At 35.4% G+C, this 16,470-nt stretch overlaps 1 protein-coding gene across 6 annotated transcripts in view; it reads left to right on the forward strand.

Moving 5' to 3' along the window:
- KCNIP4 (potassium voltage-gated channel interacting protein 4) overlaps positions 1-16,470 on the forward strand; it is a 284,967-nt gene that overhangs the window by 235,126 nt on the left and 33,371 nt on the right. For 3 of the 6 annotated variants that reach the window (XM_010710338.2, XM_010710337.3, XM_019614933.2), the window contains one exon: positions 12,711-12,835. In XM_010710338.2, coding sequence (XP_010708640.1) covers positions 12,711-12,835 — 125 coding nt within the window. Of the gene's footprint in view, positions 1-6,190; positions 6,293-11,407; positions 11,453-12,710; positions 12,836-16,470 lie in introns of those variants that run through there. The other 3 variants (XM_010710336.2, XM_019614932.1, XM_010710341.3) reach the window with 2 other exon arrangements.

A 16,470-nucleotide genomic window follows, 5' to 3' on the forward strand; every position in this document is an offset into this window, starting at 1 on the left:
TGATGTTTTTGCTATATTTTATAGCCCCCAGCTGAAATAGATCAGATGCCTTCCAAATTCATAGCCAAAGCTTAAAGTAAAAGCAATTTATAATTCCAAAAAGTAGCTTGAAATAGCTCAATTTACTTCTTTTGCTAAGATTAGAAGGAAAATGCTCATAGAGAAATGGGAAGGATTGGTATTCTTCTAGTTTTATTTTGTAACTTTTTAAAATGAAGTACATAGTGAATAGCATTATTTTTGGCTTCTTAAAATCTCTTTGCAAAAGAAAAAGTGTATTCCTCATTACTTTGTCATTTCCCTTTTCTATCTTGTTCAAAAATGGAATTTCTACAGTAGCAGGCTTCAGACCAATGACACATAGAGCATTTTACTTCAAGACTGGCAGTTTAGGCAGCAGCAACTTAAAACTATCAGTGTTTAATGGGGATTTGGTGACTTCTGTAAGAAGGTATGGTGTAGTGTCACCACCTCAAAGCACCAAAATTTGCAATCTAAGTGGAGAATATATTTCAGATCCAGATGCTTCTGTCCTGAAGTTGACTTTGACAGTGGTCTCAGAAGTGAACTCCATTTGAATGATCTAGGTTACAGCTGACTCCCTTGAGACTAGTTCAGCAGAAGTGTGCTCTGGTTTCATTTAACTGTTTTGTGGAAGTTCTCTGAGCTTTTGGTGAGACATCTTTCATAATAACTAAATTCATATAAAGCATTAAAAAAAACGCAACACATTACAATGATAGCCTCTAGCACTGCAGGTTAATTGTTTCCTCTCAGACTAATTGGATAATATTGTGAACACTATGAAGACATATGCTAGAAGTTATTCATTAAAAATGTCTGTTTCAAGTCTTAACCAAGTTTTCTATAAAATATGAAAGCACCATTCTCTGTAAAATACAGGGATGTTGTAAATAGCTGCTGCCTCCAGCACCTGGGGGACCAAGGATTCTCCAACTGTTGGGTCAGCACCCCTCACTCATGCTGTTCTCCGGCCATAGCCTGGTGCTGGGGACATACACCATTCCCAATCCCAAGGTTGGGGCTGAGATCCCCACTTGCTGCACTGAGTGGCAGGGAGATCCCCAACTCCAGTAGATGACACCACAGGACAGGGTGCCCACAACCCTGGTGAGGCTGTTCACTGCGCCCAAACCTCTCATATCCCAAACCCCCGAATCTTCATGTTCCTCTTGTCTCGCTTTACTTGTCAGTTACAAAGCCATGTTGCCTCTCCCCAAAACTGTCCCTGGAGATTCTTGGTTAGGTACACTGTCACTGAGATATCCAGGTGAGTCTACTCAGTATTAGGGCCTATTTTGCTCCTACTATAGGAGCTTTCTTAAGCTGTGAGAATATTTCTTTTCTCTTCAGTCTTTGTCTCCAGAAGCCATCTGCAAGATCTCTAGCACAAATTAGATGAGAATTTTTCTCTGTAGTTAAAGGTTCCTTCAGCATCACTGATTTCATCTGCCAATGTATTTCAGCTGCACTGTATTGACTGTGAATAGTAGCCAGTATGGCTTTTCCTGAGTGGAGTGTCCTTCCTGAATTTTAAACATTCTTGAATTGCTTGCAGATTTTTTTTGGCCCAGAGTTTATACTAATTGCTTGTTTCTTTGAGAGAAGTTGTCACTCCTTAAAAGCTATAAAAATATGTTTGAATCAAAGCCGAATGAAGAATAAAATATAGCTCTTTAGATTCTCATGTATACATCAGTTTTTAAAAGTCCTTTAGAAAATGCTGCATTAAAAAGCAGTTGGCAGTTAAGCTCTGTTGTTCAGCATTTTTATTTCACTTCTAAAATCCCCTTGAACAATACTAAATTAGGAATTTCATTAATAATAATGTACAACTATTTACTGCTTACAACAGTAAAAGAGCCTAACAAAAACATTGTGCTTAACAGGCCTTTTTTTCATTTTTATTTTTTAAATTTATCTGTATCATTTTCTGAACTCTTCTTCAAGTATTTTTTTCCTTTCATCTAGTTCTCCTCTAACTTAAAAAACTCTTCCTTATCTGGTTCTTTCCTAGATCCGTAAATGATAACCTTCTCTATGCTGATATAATTTGCTATGTGATAATTTGTATGTAGTACAATTAATTAAAAACTTCTGCGCTCTTCCCATAAGGAAAAATTTAAAAATAAAATAAATAAAAAGGAGGGAAAAAATAAAAGGAAACTGCATAGCTCAGAGTAGCAGTCAAATCTGGTTCATTGTGTATCTTCTCACATGCTCACATGGGCAGTTTCATGTGAGATTTTTCTAAAGAAAGCAAGTGAACTCGTATGACAAAGTTTCCTGTCATAGGGGAACTCCTTAGTTTTACACATGCTCTGGAAGTGCACATGTTGATGTTTTAAGGGGTACTAAATGAATGAAATGATTTTGCAAATCTACTATATTTTCAAGGTCTGTACTGGGGAAACTCTACAGGTTTTTTTGCATTTGAGCTCCTGGAAATGATTACAACAGTATTAGATAATGTTTGCATTAAACATAGAAACTATTTATAACTTCAGAAGTTTTTTATTTTGAAAATCTGCATAGTTTTATTGTGGAGGTGTTATCTGAATAATAAAGCTGTATTTGGGAAATTTGACAAATACTCAAAGGAACAGCCATTTCTCTGTTTTAAATTCTTTGTGCTTTCATGCATCTGTATGTCCTTCTCTCCAGTGTTATTAACGATTTCATTTCTTATTTTATCCTTTTTCCTATCTCCCACCCCACAAATGCCCAACATATTCCATTCTGTGATTACCGTTTTAGGCAAAATCCCTTTTTCTCTACTTTTTGTTTACAATCCATGTTAAGCACTGTTAGTCTCTGGAATTCCATTTTGATTCTGACTTCTAACTGGTTGATAGGTAAGTGTGGCTGCCAGCTCCTAGTCTGAGTCTGCCCCTGGAAGTCTGATGTAAAACTGTGTGTACAAGGGAACTGAGACAGAAGGACAGCAATCTTACTTCTGAAAGTGTTTCAAAGTAATCCCTAAAATGCTACCGTACATTTTCTGCTCAATACCTTGATGGCTCCTCCCTGTAGATCTGTTATAGTTTATAGGGTTGTGTGGTCTGTGAAGCTGACAGATGTATTTTGGAATGAAAAACAGATAGGGGCAGAACAGGATGAATCACTAAAATTATATCTGTACATAGAAATGGGATTGGCAAGAAAGCTTTCCCAGTTTGGCTAAAAATGTTGAAGATCCATAGAGTAGCTTAATGATAACTCACACAGTTCCTCAGCAGGTGTTTCCAAAAACTGAGACTTATAAATATTTCTGTTGTACATCATTTTGTTTCATTCCAAGGCTCACTACATAGAAGGAACACATACTGATTTGACTCTTTTCCACAAGTCTTGAACTATGAATATGAAAAACTGCACTCGTTTTGTCTCCCTTGCTCTTCCACCTGTGCTGGAACATTAGCAGTTTAGTGGGGCTGACAGCTCTTAAGGTCCTGGAAGAAATTTGATCATACAGCTGAAGTTGAGTGCAAACCAGTATGCCAAGAAAACATTTTATGCTTTTTTTTTTTTCTCCCCTCCAGAATCTTTGTCTCCTACCAAAATCTTAGATCCTGGAAAATGTATGCTTGGCTTTCAGGCTTTATATTAGGTCTCTTCCAAACTAAAGAACTAAAATACAATACTACAAGTGAAAATATGCAGATTCCAGCAAGCTGTACTGCTGAGATGCTGGATGTGGCCAGTGGACTGTAAATAGTGCTGAGTAAAAGGTAGAGCAAGACTTAAACTCTGGAAGCTTATCTTCTGGCTTTGCCAAATAAAGGAAAGAGAAAAGTATTCAGATGAGTGTGCCTTCTAGGTTGAAGTTTAACACCCAAATCCCATTATAGAAGGTCAACAATGAGGTGGGAAGCAAGGCAGGAGAGAGCTGTTTTTAGTAGTGGGAATTTGCTGTAGCCAAGAAGATTGTGTAAGAATTTAACTACAAGGACAGCTACAGCAGCAACAGTCCATCTTGTGTTGTTAGGGGGGGATGCAAGCCAGAAGGCTTTTCTGCTGAGCAGAAGTCTACCAACAAAAAATGGCTAATTGCCCTTGCTTTCATGCCAGCTGCAGAACATTTGCAATGAAAACAAGTGCATTTAGGAAGAGAGATGTTTTGCCTCTAAAAACTCCTGCAAAGGTCTCTTTGCTTGATATTCTTTGCTGGGTTGATTTGAGCTGTTTCTGTAACAGTAGGGCAATACACAGTATGAAAGCAAAGACATATGTCTGAATAAATGTGTAAAGAGTTGAGATGGGTCTAGTTCTAGGTTTAGATATAGTAGGTTATGAATGTATGGTAATTTATAAATCCTTCATAACTTACAATGCATACACCATAATTTTTATATCCTAGTATACACATATTATACTATAAACTACACATATTATACTTTTATTTATACAGTTGTGGATTAACAGTTCTCTAGTTTAAATCTCTGTAAATCAGAGATTTAAACAATTGCTTTCTTTATTTCTTGCAACTGCAGATATACATCATACTAAATAACAGCCACTCTTAAAGTTTGTCTCGTATGCCTAAAATCTATCCATATGCTGCACATATCTCAGTACAGCAGTATCTAGACGTGAAAGTGTGTAGGCCATGCTCTAATTACAGCAGTTTGTGTGAAGTGACAAAAGTCTTGAGACAAAAAGCACAATTCCAGCTGGTGTGGTATGGAGATGAGTTTTAGGACGTTCCCATTGTGAATTCTGGAGTAAAGTGTGTCTCGGGGTTTAACTTTGATTGCAGAAGAACAAATTGTCAAACTAAAGAGCAAGGAGCCCTAGTTAACTAACCTGAATATGAAGAAGTCTAACACAGCACATGGGAGTTTGTAACTGACTGGCCAAGGGATAACAGCTGTGAAATCTCTAGATGACAAATTATTAACAAATGAAATCAAGATGAGTTTGGAAAAAATCAGTTTCTGAATATCACTTTGCTGGCTATGAATTACTATCATTCTCTTCTATAGCAGTTTGATTGAAGCCCATCACGATCAGGGCATTACTGTCTCATGGCTTTCCACCTGTTCATGAATATCTATTTTGAAGATCAATGTTAAGACAATAATCTCTCACTATATAAACACAACACAGACTGCAACATACTTTCTTGGTGAATTTTTTGCTTAATCAAATCTGTGAGCTTGAAAAATACACAATCCTGTGGGTTCTCCAAGGCACTGTGTACATCTTTAGTAATTACATAGATTGCGTGGACCTGTGGACCTGTGTAACCATGCAGTAATGTGAAAAAGTGCAGGAGTTGCATGAAGTCCAAACTGAGCTTTACCTTCTTAGGAGCATTAATCATTTGGTAAACTGTTGTACAGATGTTAAGTCAGCCATTTGCAGCAAATATACCCATCTAGGAGATGTTTGCTCATATCATCCATTTTGTATAAAATGGTCAATCAGTCAGATGTTGCAGGCATTTATGCTAACAATTTCCTTTTCAATAAATAAGAATAGTTCTGTTACCTACTTTATGGCACGTGAACATCGGTTATGTCAGTATTGATGAAAATATAACTACATATATATATATATGAACTTCAAATATGAAAGAAAAGGTAGACTGGTTGTTAATCGTAGTGAATAATTTAATATTCAGAAAAGGCAAAAGTGCCAGGTTGGTTATCTTAGTTGCTGAATGTAGGATATGAAAAAAATTAATCTTGGAAGTAGAAGATTGCCAGAAAGGACAACAAAAGATATATTTAAGTTTTTACTTGTGGGGTGGTTTTTTGTGTATGTTTTTCCACATTAAACCTAAATTCAAATAATTAATTAAATACAGTTAAAGATCTTTGAAGTATTTCTAGCATTAAAATCTTTAGAAACACACTTACTTTGTGTTGTTTCAAATACAGCACCTGATGCATTTGTGAGATGTTTTAAAGTGGGTTATAAGAACTTTGGCAGGTTATAAGAACTTTTCCAGGGATGCACACATACAAAACATCCCCTTTGTTGGAAAGATATGACAAAATGGTTTTGTTGTCCTGATCAAAAATTCAGGTTGCCCTTGGCAATTCAGGATGGCTTTTGTTTGTTTGGCCTTTCCCTATCAGGATTCTGCTATAATGATAAACTGCAGCATGTACAGAAATTGTTCTCAAACCTATGTTAACAATCCTGATAATATATTTTTTAGGTTTCCTCTACGCTCAGAACAGTGCCAAACGCAGTATTAAAGAGCGACTTATGAAGCTCTTGCCCTGCTCGGCTGCCAAAACGACATCTCCTGTTACTCAAAGCAAGTTTTATTTTTCATTTGATTTTGATTTTGATTTTTTTTTAGGTTTGCATGCAACAAAATTTATACTTTCATTAACTGCTTATTCAAAAGAGAAGATATCTGCTGAATGTATCATCTATTAATGTTTAAAAGGAGTGATGGACAGGCTGCTAACAGATTTGTTTGTGCAGAGCATAATGGCAGTATAGCAGTGCCAGAGTCTGCTCTGCAGGAGATTCTGGTTGGGACTTATGCTCTGCAAGCTAGCTGGAAAGTGGTTCACTGGTGAAATTAAATGCTTGTTCTCACTATATTTGCAAATTGGTAGCTCTTTTGTACACAAGTACAAATGTTTGTGTTCTTGCTGTCCAACACATAGGATGGTATCAGCAGTACCAGTTTAGCTGAAAGTCTTGGCCCTGCATGTTTTTGTTATGTAACATCAAACTGTGTAGGAAATGAAACCTGATGTACATATTTGGGAGAAAAAAAAAAAAAGAGAGCTTGAAAACAAACTACGTGAATGTAGAGTTTAAGGACAAGTACACTGACTTTTTCTTTGATGCCTTGATCCTATGCTCTGACAAAATACAATCCTTTCAGAGACTGTCAAACAGGAAGAAACAGATGGACAGATTCACCATCCATATATACCTAGATAGAGACAAGTTATAGCGGTAACACTAATACATTCCTATATCTTTTTTGCTGACATAACATGATATTAAACATCCCTGTAGACCCAATTCAATTTGACTTTATTCTATGCACTCATTTTAGCAGCTAAAATTAGATGCTGAGCGGTCCCTATGCTTCCTGTATCCTCTTAGCAAAGCATATTGATCAGTAGAAAATAAGGAGTGCCTCCAAGAGCAGTTTCAGTTTCCCATGTCCAGTGATCATGGAAAAAATCCGAGACCACTAGGCTGTGAAACAGGCCCCAGATTAAGTGCTAAGACTTCAGTGATATGGACATAGGATTTCTTTCTGCTGCCCAGTTTTTTCATATGTGCCTCCGTCGAGAAGACTGTGTTACTTTTTCTCCTTTCTAGGCATTTGAGATCTCAAAGATGAAAAGCACTAAGGATTTGGTTGCACAGTAACATTTTCATTGTGATTTCAGTTGATGTGTTTTACTGGAAAACAGAGTCGCTTAAAAAAGGCAGTCACTGTAGTGACAGCTTTAAGTAGAAGCTGCTTTCACCTACATGACCTGAGTAATGATAGTTCTAGACTAAAAAGAAATGGAAGGTTTTATTCCTTTGTCTGATGTTTGGAGAGCAACAAGTCCTTATTCCTTGCACATCTCTATGCGACATTTTTGTCTGTACAGGAACATGAAAATATTTAAATTTTCTCAAAATCTCTAACCATGCAAAACGTGCTTTTTTGAGAGTATTTTTATAAGCCCAAAGAGAAGACAAAGTATAACTTGCATTAGTTGTTTCATATTTGAGAACCAAGTAGAAAAAAGAAAAGATGAAGTCAACATTTTCCTCTCTGCTCTTGTGTATAATGAGATGTTGTTTTAAATGAGAATATTACATTAAATGAAAATATTATATTAAATTGTAGATGTAAGTTGTTTTTTTTGTATTTTGACATAATGTGCTATTTGATTCTTCTCGCATGAAAGAAACAACATTCCTGATGTAGTAGGAGTGAAGTCAGCAGTACCTACAGCGACCACCACATATTACTAGTTCCTTAGAAAATTTACTAGGAATAGATTTAAAGCAAGTATTTTGTTGAAAAACTGCCAACTCTAAATTTGCAGTTGTGTACGCAGTTGTGAATTGCAATTGAATATGTGCAGAAAAAGGTTATTTAAATAATAAAGATAAAAACTTATTTCAGCCTTCCCATTCAACAGTACATCTCAGAGTGCTTTTTCTTATTTGTGTATTTTAACCTGGTAAGACTAGACTCAAGATTGGTTTTGGAATAGTGTGTATGCATGCAATTATTAAATAAATAAGGGAGATAAAATTTGGGATTTGTACAGGCAAATGCATATGCACAATTTTTACAGATATGCCCTAAATTTTGATTCATTTTTATCATTATTTAAGGAATATATCTGTTTTTCTCATTGATTTTACCATTTTGTTATTTGATATATGATGAAAGGTTCAAAGCATAGCTCCTGTAGCAAATGCCTTAAAAACTGTCTCTACTCTTTAGCTGGAAGAAAGATACTCATTAATGGCATCCGTATGATTATTTATTTGATATGTTAAGAAGTAAATATGAACTTGTTTCTCTTTTTCAGCTGAGATATATTAGCACTTTGTGAAAAATGTGAAAAAAAGAGTTCTTAACTTAGATTGAAGAAACTAAAGAACTGAAATGATGAATTTTTCATTAATGCCGTAGAAATTACAAAACTTCTCTTGAGAAATAGATGTATTTTCACCCATTTTAATTGCACGTGTCGAAGTGTGTGTTTTTTTCTTGCCTGGGTAATGGAAGCCATAAGTGTTAATTTTATTTTTTTTGAGAGAGAGAGAGCAAGTGACTCATGAATGCTATAGTATTTTAATCAGTGTGGTTGGCAAATTATCAGAAAGCTCGCACTGATCTTATTTTTGGACTGTTTGTGTCAGTAAGGTGCTACAGAAATGGAGTGTGATAAGACTGTTACACTGAATCTTTTCATTAACAAAAAACTAATATTGCCACCATACTGTAGTCTTCTACATTTTTACCGAATCATTAAACATTGTAGAAATATTCATCAATAAGGACATACCCGGCATCACATTCTCTGGCACATATGTTTGGCCTTACATTCATTACATTTATTCATTTAACTTCTAGAAGAGCTTGTAGATATCCCTCTAGGTAATCAGATGATTCACAAATAGAGACCTTTTTTCCATGTAAGTGTCTCCATCTCTTTAAATGACAGTAAATTTAAAGTCTGTTAACTCATGACATATAAAAGTGGCATTTCAACAATATTTATTCTCAAGTTCACTTTTTTTACAGCTGTGAAAATTTCTGCTGCCTATCTATATGATGTTGTTATAATTACTTTATAATGAATACAGAAGACAAAATTCCTTAAAAATATGATGGCAAAGCTTCAGTAACCTTGCAAAATAAACTCTGGATATTCTCAAGAAGAATTAAAATGTAGCTCAGGAATTTTGCTAGGCTTTCCAAACATTGGGAAAACAGATTCTTAACTGTGGAACAACTTAACTATCCTTTGATAACTGTGTATAGAACTGCACTGCCACATGAGAGGAAATTTCTTATTAAAAGTGAGAACTGAAATGTTCTTAGAATCCTGTGAATTCAGATATTGATTTTTCAAAGCTATCGTCAAACGTTGTAACGATGATGTAAAGTTGTGGATTTTTTGTCAATAGGGTTTACATTGGAATTTTTCACAAAAATATTGATTGTGTCTGAGTCATCTGAAACATCCCACGAATGCATGGAAGAGAAATAAGTTTTAGCTTGCCCATAAGCCAATACACAGTGGATATTCTCAGATAAGTCTATGGGTGACACTGATTTGGAAAATATCTTCTGTCGGATTAAATGAAAAATGTCATGTCTGGTTCCTCCTACAGACATTCTCTGTAATGCTTACACTAAATAATGACTTGGAAAAAGCCAAAGTAAAGAGACAGACAAAACTAACATGTCTCTCAGAAGAGTTATGAAATGCAAAGTGTTCTGTGAATTTGCAGTCTGATTCAGTGATTGAATTTAACATTTTGTTATGGCATCTGCAAACGTCATTTTAAATGGATTAGCACTGTACATCTTATTCTAATAAATCTTTCTGCATTGAGACTAAGCTGAAAAACTTTGACAGAGGCAGCTTTAATTAATAAAATAAATGTACTCAGGGAACACTGTCAGGAGAAAATGATGTTCTAAGAATCAGATTTGAAAAGGCATAAAGCATTAACAGTGTTCATTTTTTTTAATCTAACACCGTGCCTTTTATCTTGCATTTATAATTACATCTATTAAATGACTTGCTGATTTTCTAAAGTTACAAGTCCTTACTTATTCCTTGGTCATCTTTTCTGAAAAGAATTCACAGTTGACACTTTTGAGGTAAATACCTGTCTAGTCTTGGGATTTAGGGTAAGAAGGAACCAGCAGAAACCGAAGCATATCCGTACTGAAGAACAGTGCTATTAGGAGGAAACTAAAAACAAAACAAAAAAAAATCACCAGTATAGAAGTAAAATAAAAAGTTATTCTGTAGAATTTATGCCCTTTTAATACCTAGATCATTTAACGTTACACATCACATGCCAATCTTAAAATACTTCGGTTTACCCTTTGAAAAACCTATTGAACCAATGTTGCTTATCAAAGATATCTGTTTCAGCCTAACCATATGCACTACCTTAAACTCACCAAATTTATTTATTTTCTATATAGTAAAAAAAAAATCAAAAACCTACGCATGTATATAAATCAGTAGGTTGCACTGTATTAATGGCTCTGTTCAACACACTGTCGGGTTTTGGAATCTGCATTTATGCCCATTGTACAGGTGTTTGTGTATTTCAAAGTACATAAATATTTCTATGTTGTGTTCAGAACAGTAACATTTAGGCTTGTGGATGCCGTCTTACACAGAGGCTTTGCTTGGAGCAGTAGTTAGCTAAATTCAGTTCAGACATTTTTTCACAATTCAGAAAGCACAACTATCTATTCATTTTTCCTGTTTGATTACATGAAATAAATTCTTAATAACCTCAGAAAAAAATATCCATGTGTTAAAAAGCCTCGATCTGAGTTTTAAGTCCTTGATGTGATGATCTGCCATTTCACTCTCAGTCTTGGTTCTTTCACAAGACATTGTTAATGGTTTAGGAAACCACTTAGACACTACGATTATGATGACATGCCTGTATGAGAAATATACCTGCCCAGAGTTCACAGCAGAACATTGCTTTCTCTTCTTTCAGTTAAACCACCAGTGAAATGGGAATAATTACATACACTTTTGATATTACATTGCCTCTGCTATTGGACCATCCATTCTCTACTGGAAGCCTCTCAAGCAGTGGAACTCACTTTTTTTTTTTTTTTTTTAAACATCTGTTTTCTTCCTTTCCACACCTTGAATATTTCTTTAATCCTTAGGTTCCTGAGATGAGTGCCAGCAACAACTTCTCTCTACCAGGAGGAAAAGACAAGGTTCTACAATTTTTTGAACATTTATCCAAGTTGTTGATATATACTGAGTCTATGCTCCAAGCAAGCTGCTCTAGTGGAGTGCCTCTCATGGCAGAGAGGTTGGAACTGGATGACCTTCAGGGTCCCTTCCAACCCAAGCCATTCAGTGATTCTCTGATTCTGTTCTAAAGTTGTCCACTTTTGGGATAGTTGAACTTCATCTCCTGATGCCAGATTTCTCCCTAGCAACTGAAAGTTATTACTATTGCACTGTACCAAAGAAAAAAAAAAAAAATGTGAAGATGTAAGCATAATACTGTTTTAATGGAGTGTTTTGTTTGGGATCTTCCAAAAATTGAGGTGAATAAAACTTTACTTTGAGAATGTAGAGGCCCCCACTGATGAAATAAAATACATACTTTGACCATTGAAGAAGTAAAAAAAAAAAGTGCACATTAGGTTTTGCTCAAGTTACATTTCTATAGCTGGTATAACTGTGCAACCAGAAGGCAGTGAATTGATTAAACTTATCAGGAGCACTATATACGTATGCTTAATGTCAAAATTTGGATCAAGTGTATGCCTTGTACTCCTGTATAAGAAAATCTGTACTGTACATTGCTTTAGCTATTTTACTGGACTCTCACATTTAAATCTCGTCCTTTTCAAGCTATATTAGAGCCTTAAAGGTGTATATCGGCATTCATATTTGCTAAAATCTTCATGTTACCCCCTTAAAGCTGCTCACCATGAATAATCATGTTTGTTCTGAAAGATTTCTTATGTTGTACTCAAAGTAAGGTCCACTGTTGAATGTGGAATATCCTTCCCAAACACTTTACAAAGCTATCCATAAAGGAGAACACTGGGAATTCCAGGCTGATCCAGTAACTAGCGGAGGGAATATCACCAGTATTGCTGAGACACCATAAGGTTTTATAAGGTCTTTTTTTGTTCTGAGAGTTGTAGAAACAGCAAAATCCTACTGAATATGTCATGTATGTCCTTGTAGAATGTCTGCTTTCCAGTCTATTGTTATTTATATTAATACTGTAATAATATCCAGACCTCTGGATCATCATTGCTTTTCCACGCTCTATGCAGCCATTAAAGCAGATTCCCTGTAAGTTCAAAATGAACATGTCACATGTCTTTTAGGTCACAAAAGCCATTCTTTAAAATAATGTCATCTAATTTTCTTTTTTCCTACATAGGATAGATATTTCTACATTCTACATTTCTTGTTGAGGTTTTCCTTTCTGTCTCTTGCATTTTGCAGATACTGTAGAAGATGAAATGGAAATGGCTACAGTACGGCATAGACCTGAAGCTCTTGAACTGCTGGAAGCACAGAGTAAATTCACAAAGAAGGAACTTCAGATCTTATATAGAGGTTTCAAGAATGTAAGTACTTCAGCTTTTAATTTACCATCCACTTCACACATTACATGCCACTGTGATCTCAGCTGTACAAGATTGCTTTCAGTGGAGCTTGTGGGATACCATCATTAAATGCTGCATGTGGAAACACGCATAAAGTGTGGAAATAATCAATCTGCAACAAATGAGCAGTTTAAAAGATGCAGACAAGGTATGAAGCAGAGAATTATTTAAGTTAGTAAAGTAAGACTGTTAAAGGAGAGATTAAAAGTTGTGTTGAAGCTGAATGAATGAAATGATATGAGTAGTGATGTAGTGAAAGCAAGCTGTGTGAAAGGTTTTTTTAAAACAACATTTTTATTGAAAGCTCACAATGGAAGTAAAATAGAGTCACTTAATGTGTCCTGGCTATATATCATCTCCATTTTCAGACAGTATATAATGTTGGCATGTTAGTGATTAACCGTGATTGCTCTTAAAGGCTTTTCATTTCCTCAAGGTACTAGAGAACATTCCCCTGTTAATGATACTATTCCCAAGCTATTACAAATCATGAGCTAATGTTTCTAATTATCTAAGGCAGAAAGGTAAAAGCGTAGTGGATAAAATAAGCCTTCTGTCTGTTTCTCTAAGAAAGTTATTTTTAGAGCCTCAGAACAAAGGACCTTGATGCTTCTCTGTGTAACAGGACGCATGGAAGAAGAGAATACATTATAAGGAAGTATTTTAATTGGTTACTATTTTACTGTAATTTTCAAGAGGAATTCCAGCTCTTGATCTGCTTTTGTGTTCCAAGATGTATTGCATCAAAGGAGTTTTGATGGTAATACATCTTTATTAAAGTGTTTCATTTCCTTATCGGTACATGGTAATTAAAGACAAGAAAATCTAAATATCTTTGACTTTTTGGAGCTAATGAGCATGGAACTCAGATTTTTTTTCTGTTTAATATGATTGCAAAGTTATCAATTACTTTCAAAAATGCTGTAAAACATGCCCGGTGCTGATGACTGTTATAAATCAGTTTAAAGCAGTAGTCTTGACCCAGGCTTCAAACTTCAGAAATGAAGGGTTACTTTTGGTTGAGCTGGGTTTTGTTTTGTTTCTCTTCTTTGTCTGTTCTACTGCAAGACCTGGTGCTAGATTGCAGCTCCCTAATCTCTTCAGAGAGTGGGTAGGACAGGTCTGTCTCAGCTCTGTCAGAAGGTTGTCTATGTGAGTCAGTTCATTTTCCTATCACCTGTTCAGATTTCATCAAACACAGTTTGAGTGGTTTGGTAGACATTGATATGGGGCAGCATTATAGTCTCTCCCATGGCTGTACTTAAATGATCTCCCTTGACAATGCTTGCTGAATTCTGTTTGCCATTGGCCACCTCTCTTCTCAGTACCATTCTTTTAAAATCCAGCTTAATGCTATCCTGCCAGTATCTTCACCCCATGTGCTTAATCTCTGTGCTTCATTCGTCAGTATATGCTGGCGGTCATCCAGCTGGAAAGTAGCTTTGAAGAAAAAGACCTGGAGGTCTTGGTGGACAGATTGAGGGAGGTGATGTTTGCCTTTAATTCAGCAATGATGAGGGAAGAGTTAGAATGTTGTATTTAGTTGAATTTAGTATGCCTCAGCATACTCTTTTCAACAGTAGCCATATAAAAGAAAGGATGTAAGAACAGAGGAAATTTAGTTATCATTTGGCTAACATACTGTTCTGTCACCTTGCATTCTGATACTGAAATACTTACGTACTGAATGTTACAGCTGCATATTTCAGTTTTATGTACTTTAACCACATTTGTATCTTAATTATACCTTATCTTAAAAATAATTCATGTCTATTTCAAACCAACTTCCTTCTATTTTAATAGCTATTGTATTTCTGCTATGAGAAAATGTTACCATTACTTCTCTCAGATACTGCTTTACACATCTCTGTCACAAACCCTGTCTAGTGTCTTCCTAGCTAAAACTTTTTTTGTCTGTATAATCTTTGATTGTACGTAACTTATTCCAACCTGTTGACTTCCCTGAATCCTGCCCAATTCTAGAATGTGTGTTCTGAGATAGGAGCAATCAGAATTTCATCCAGCTTATGTCCACTAACTTATTATTTATGATTCCATGTTAATGATACACACTTCTTGACTTCAGATGGGAAAGCAGCAAGTATTACTGTATTACTTTCGTATAAGCTTTCATTTATTAAGCTTTCTTTTTATTTAAAGAGAAATAAAAATATAAGCCTGTAAAGATATTTTCGTGAATTTGATTTACAGACAAGTTGCATTTCAAATCTAGCAAAAAGAAGTTTATATATGAGGAGCACCAAGTGTCAGATAGCATCCTTGTATGTGTGCACATATATGAAAGCTTTCGAGAGTCTGTGTTGTAGAACATCTGATGTTTCAGGAAGCAAGTACAGGACAACAGCAAAAAAAAGGCCCGAAGAGCATTGAAATGCTTGTCTTGATGGCTGTTTTGGTAGTAATCAAGGTCAAAATTTAAAATACAAGAAGAGATACACTACAGAAAATGTAAGTAAGTGAGATAAGCACTTTCAGATGACCTAACAGCTGTTATAAGGAAAAGCATGAAAGGATAACTTATGAGTGTATTCATCAATTTTGCCATTTAAAATCTATGCTATCATTGAAAAATGAGATTAAAGGAAGTCCTAAGCCCTCCCGAGCTCAAAAGATTGTCCTTAGCACTCTGGCTTTACAATCTCTTGCACTCTTGTTGATGAATTGTTGCTCAGCTGCCATCACAGTGGGACCTCTCCATTTTGTATTTGGTTTCTTGTCATCCCATTTCTTGTAAATTGAAATTGTGATTGCAGCAGTCATTAACCTTTCAAACCAATGGCTCTGTGGCAGGCCTAGTACAAGAGGTACTTCACAATAAATTGCACAGACTATCAAGCATGCACTCAACATGTGGTCTTTCTTTCTCTTTTGTCCATTGATCTCTCAGAGATTTAAAAATGTCCCTGGCTTTGGCATATTTCCATTTAAAAAATACTTAAATAATACTTGTGTCGCACAAAGGATGCTCCTGTGCTAAACTTAAATATTAATGATTTTTAATTTTGGTTGATTATTCTCATCAAAAAGATCTGCAGAATGTTGTTCAAGGAAACTACTACACTTTCCTGGAAATGTTTAAAGATTTCTTGATGAACATTTTTCTCATCTAGCTGTATATCAGAGAAAGTGTAAATTGAAACTGTGCATGCATAAAAATGTCCTTGGATACATACAGTAGCTTTAAATAGGCAGGTCTATATTTGTAAAATTTATTGAGAAAACAAGATTTCTAAGACAGCTTTTTTCCCTACAAGTGTTAGTAAATGAGGCAAACAGCAACAGTAAAACAGCTCTAATAATGTTATGCTCCTCCCATCATACTACCATCCATGTAAAAATTCCTATGTGCATGACTCAAAATGTGCTAATTTATTCAAAGGCTTTTCCATTTCAATTACGGTCTGATGGAAGTGTTGTAAAATTGTATGTTGCATTTGTGAATCTCAGGGAAAGTTTAATGACAGCTCATTTTTTAGATTGTGACACTTGTTGATTGTCTAGAGCATTCAAGAGTTTGCAAGGTAAGGTACAGCTATTCCCATTGACCTTTTCAGGAAAACCCCTTTTTTTTTTTT

Source organism: Meleagris gallopavo, chromosome 4 (genome assembly GCF_000146605.3).
Source record: "Meleagris gallopavo isolate NT-WF06-2002-E0010 breed Aviagen turkey brand Nicholas breeding stock chromosome 4, Turkey_5.1, whole genome shotgun sequence".
Classification (NCBI taxonomy): Eukaryota; Metazoa; Chordata; class Aves; order Galliformes; family Phasianidae; genus Meleagris; species Meleagris gallopavo.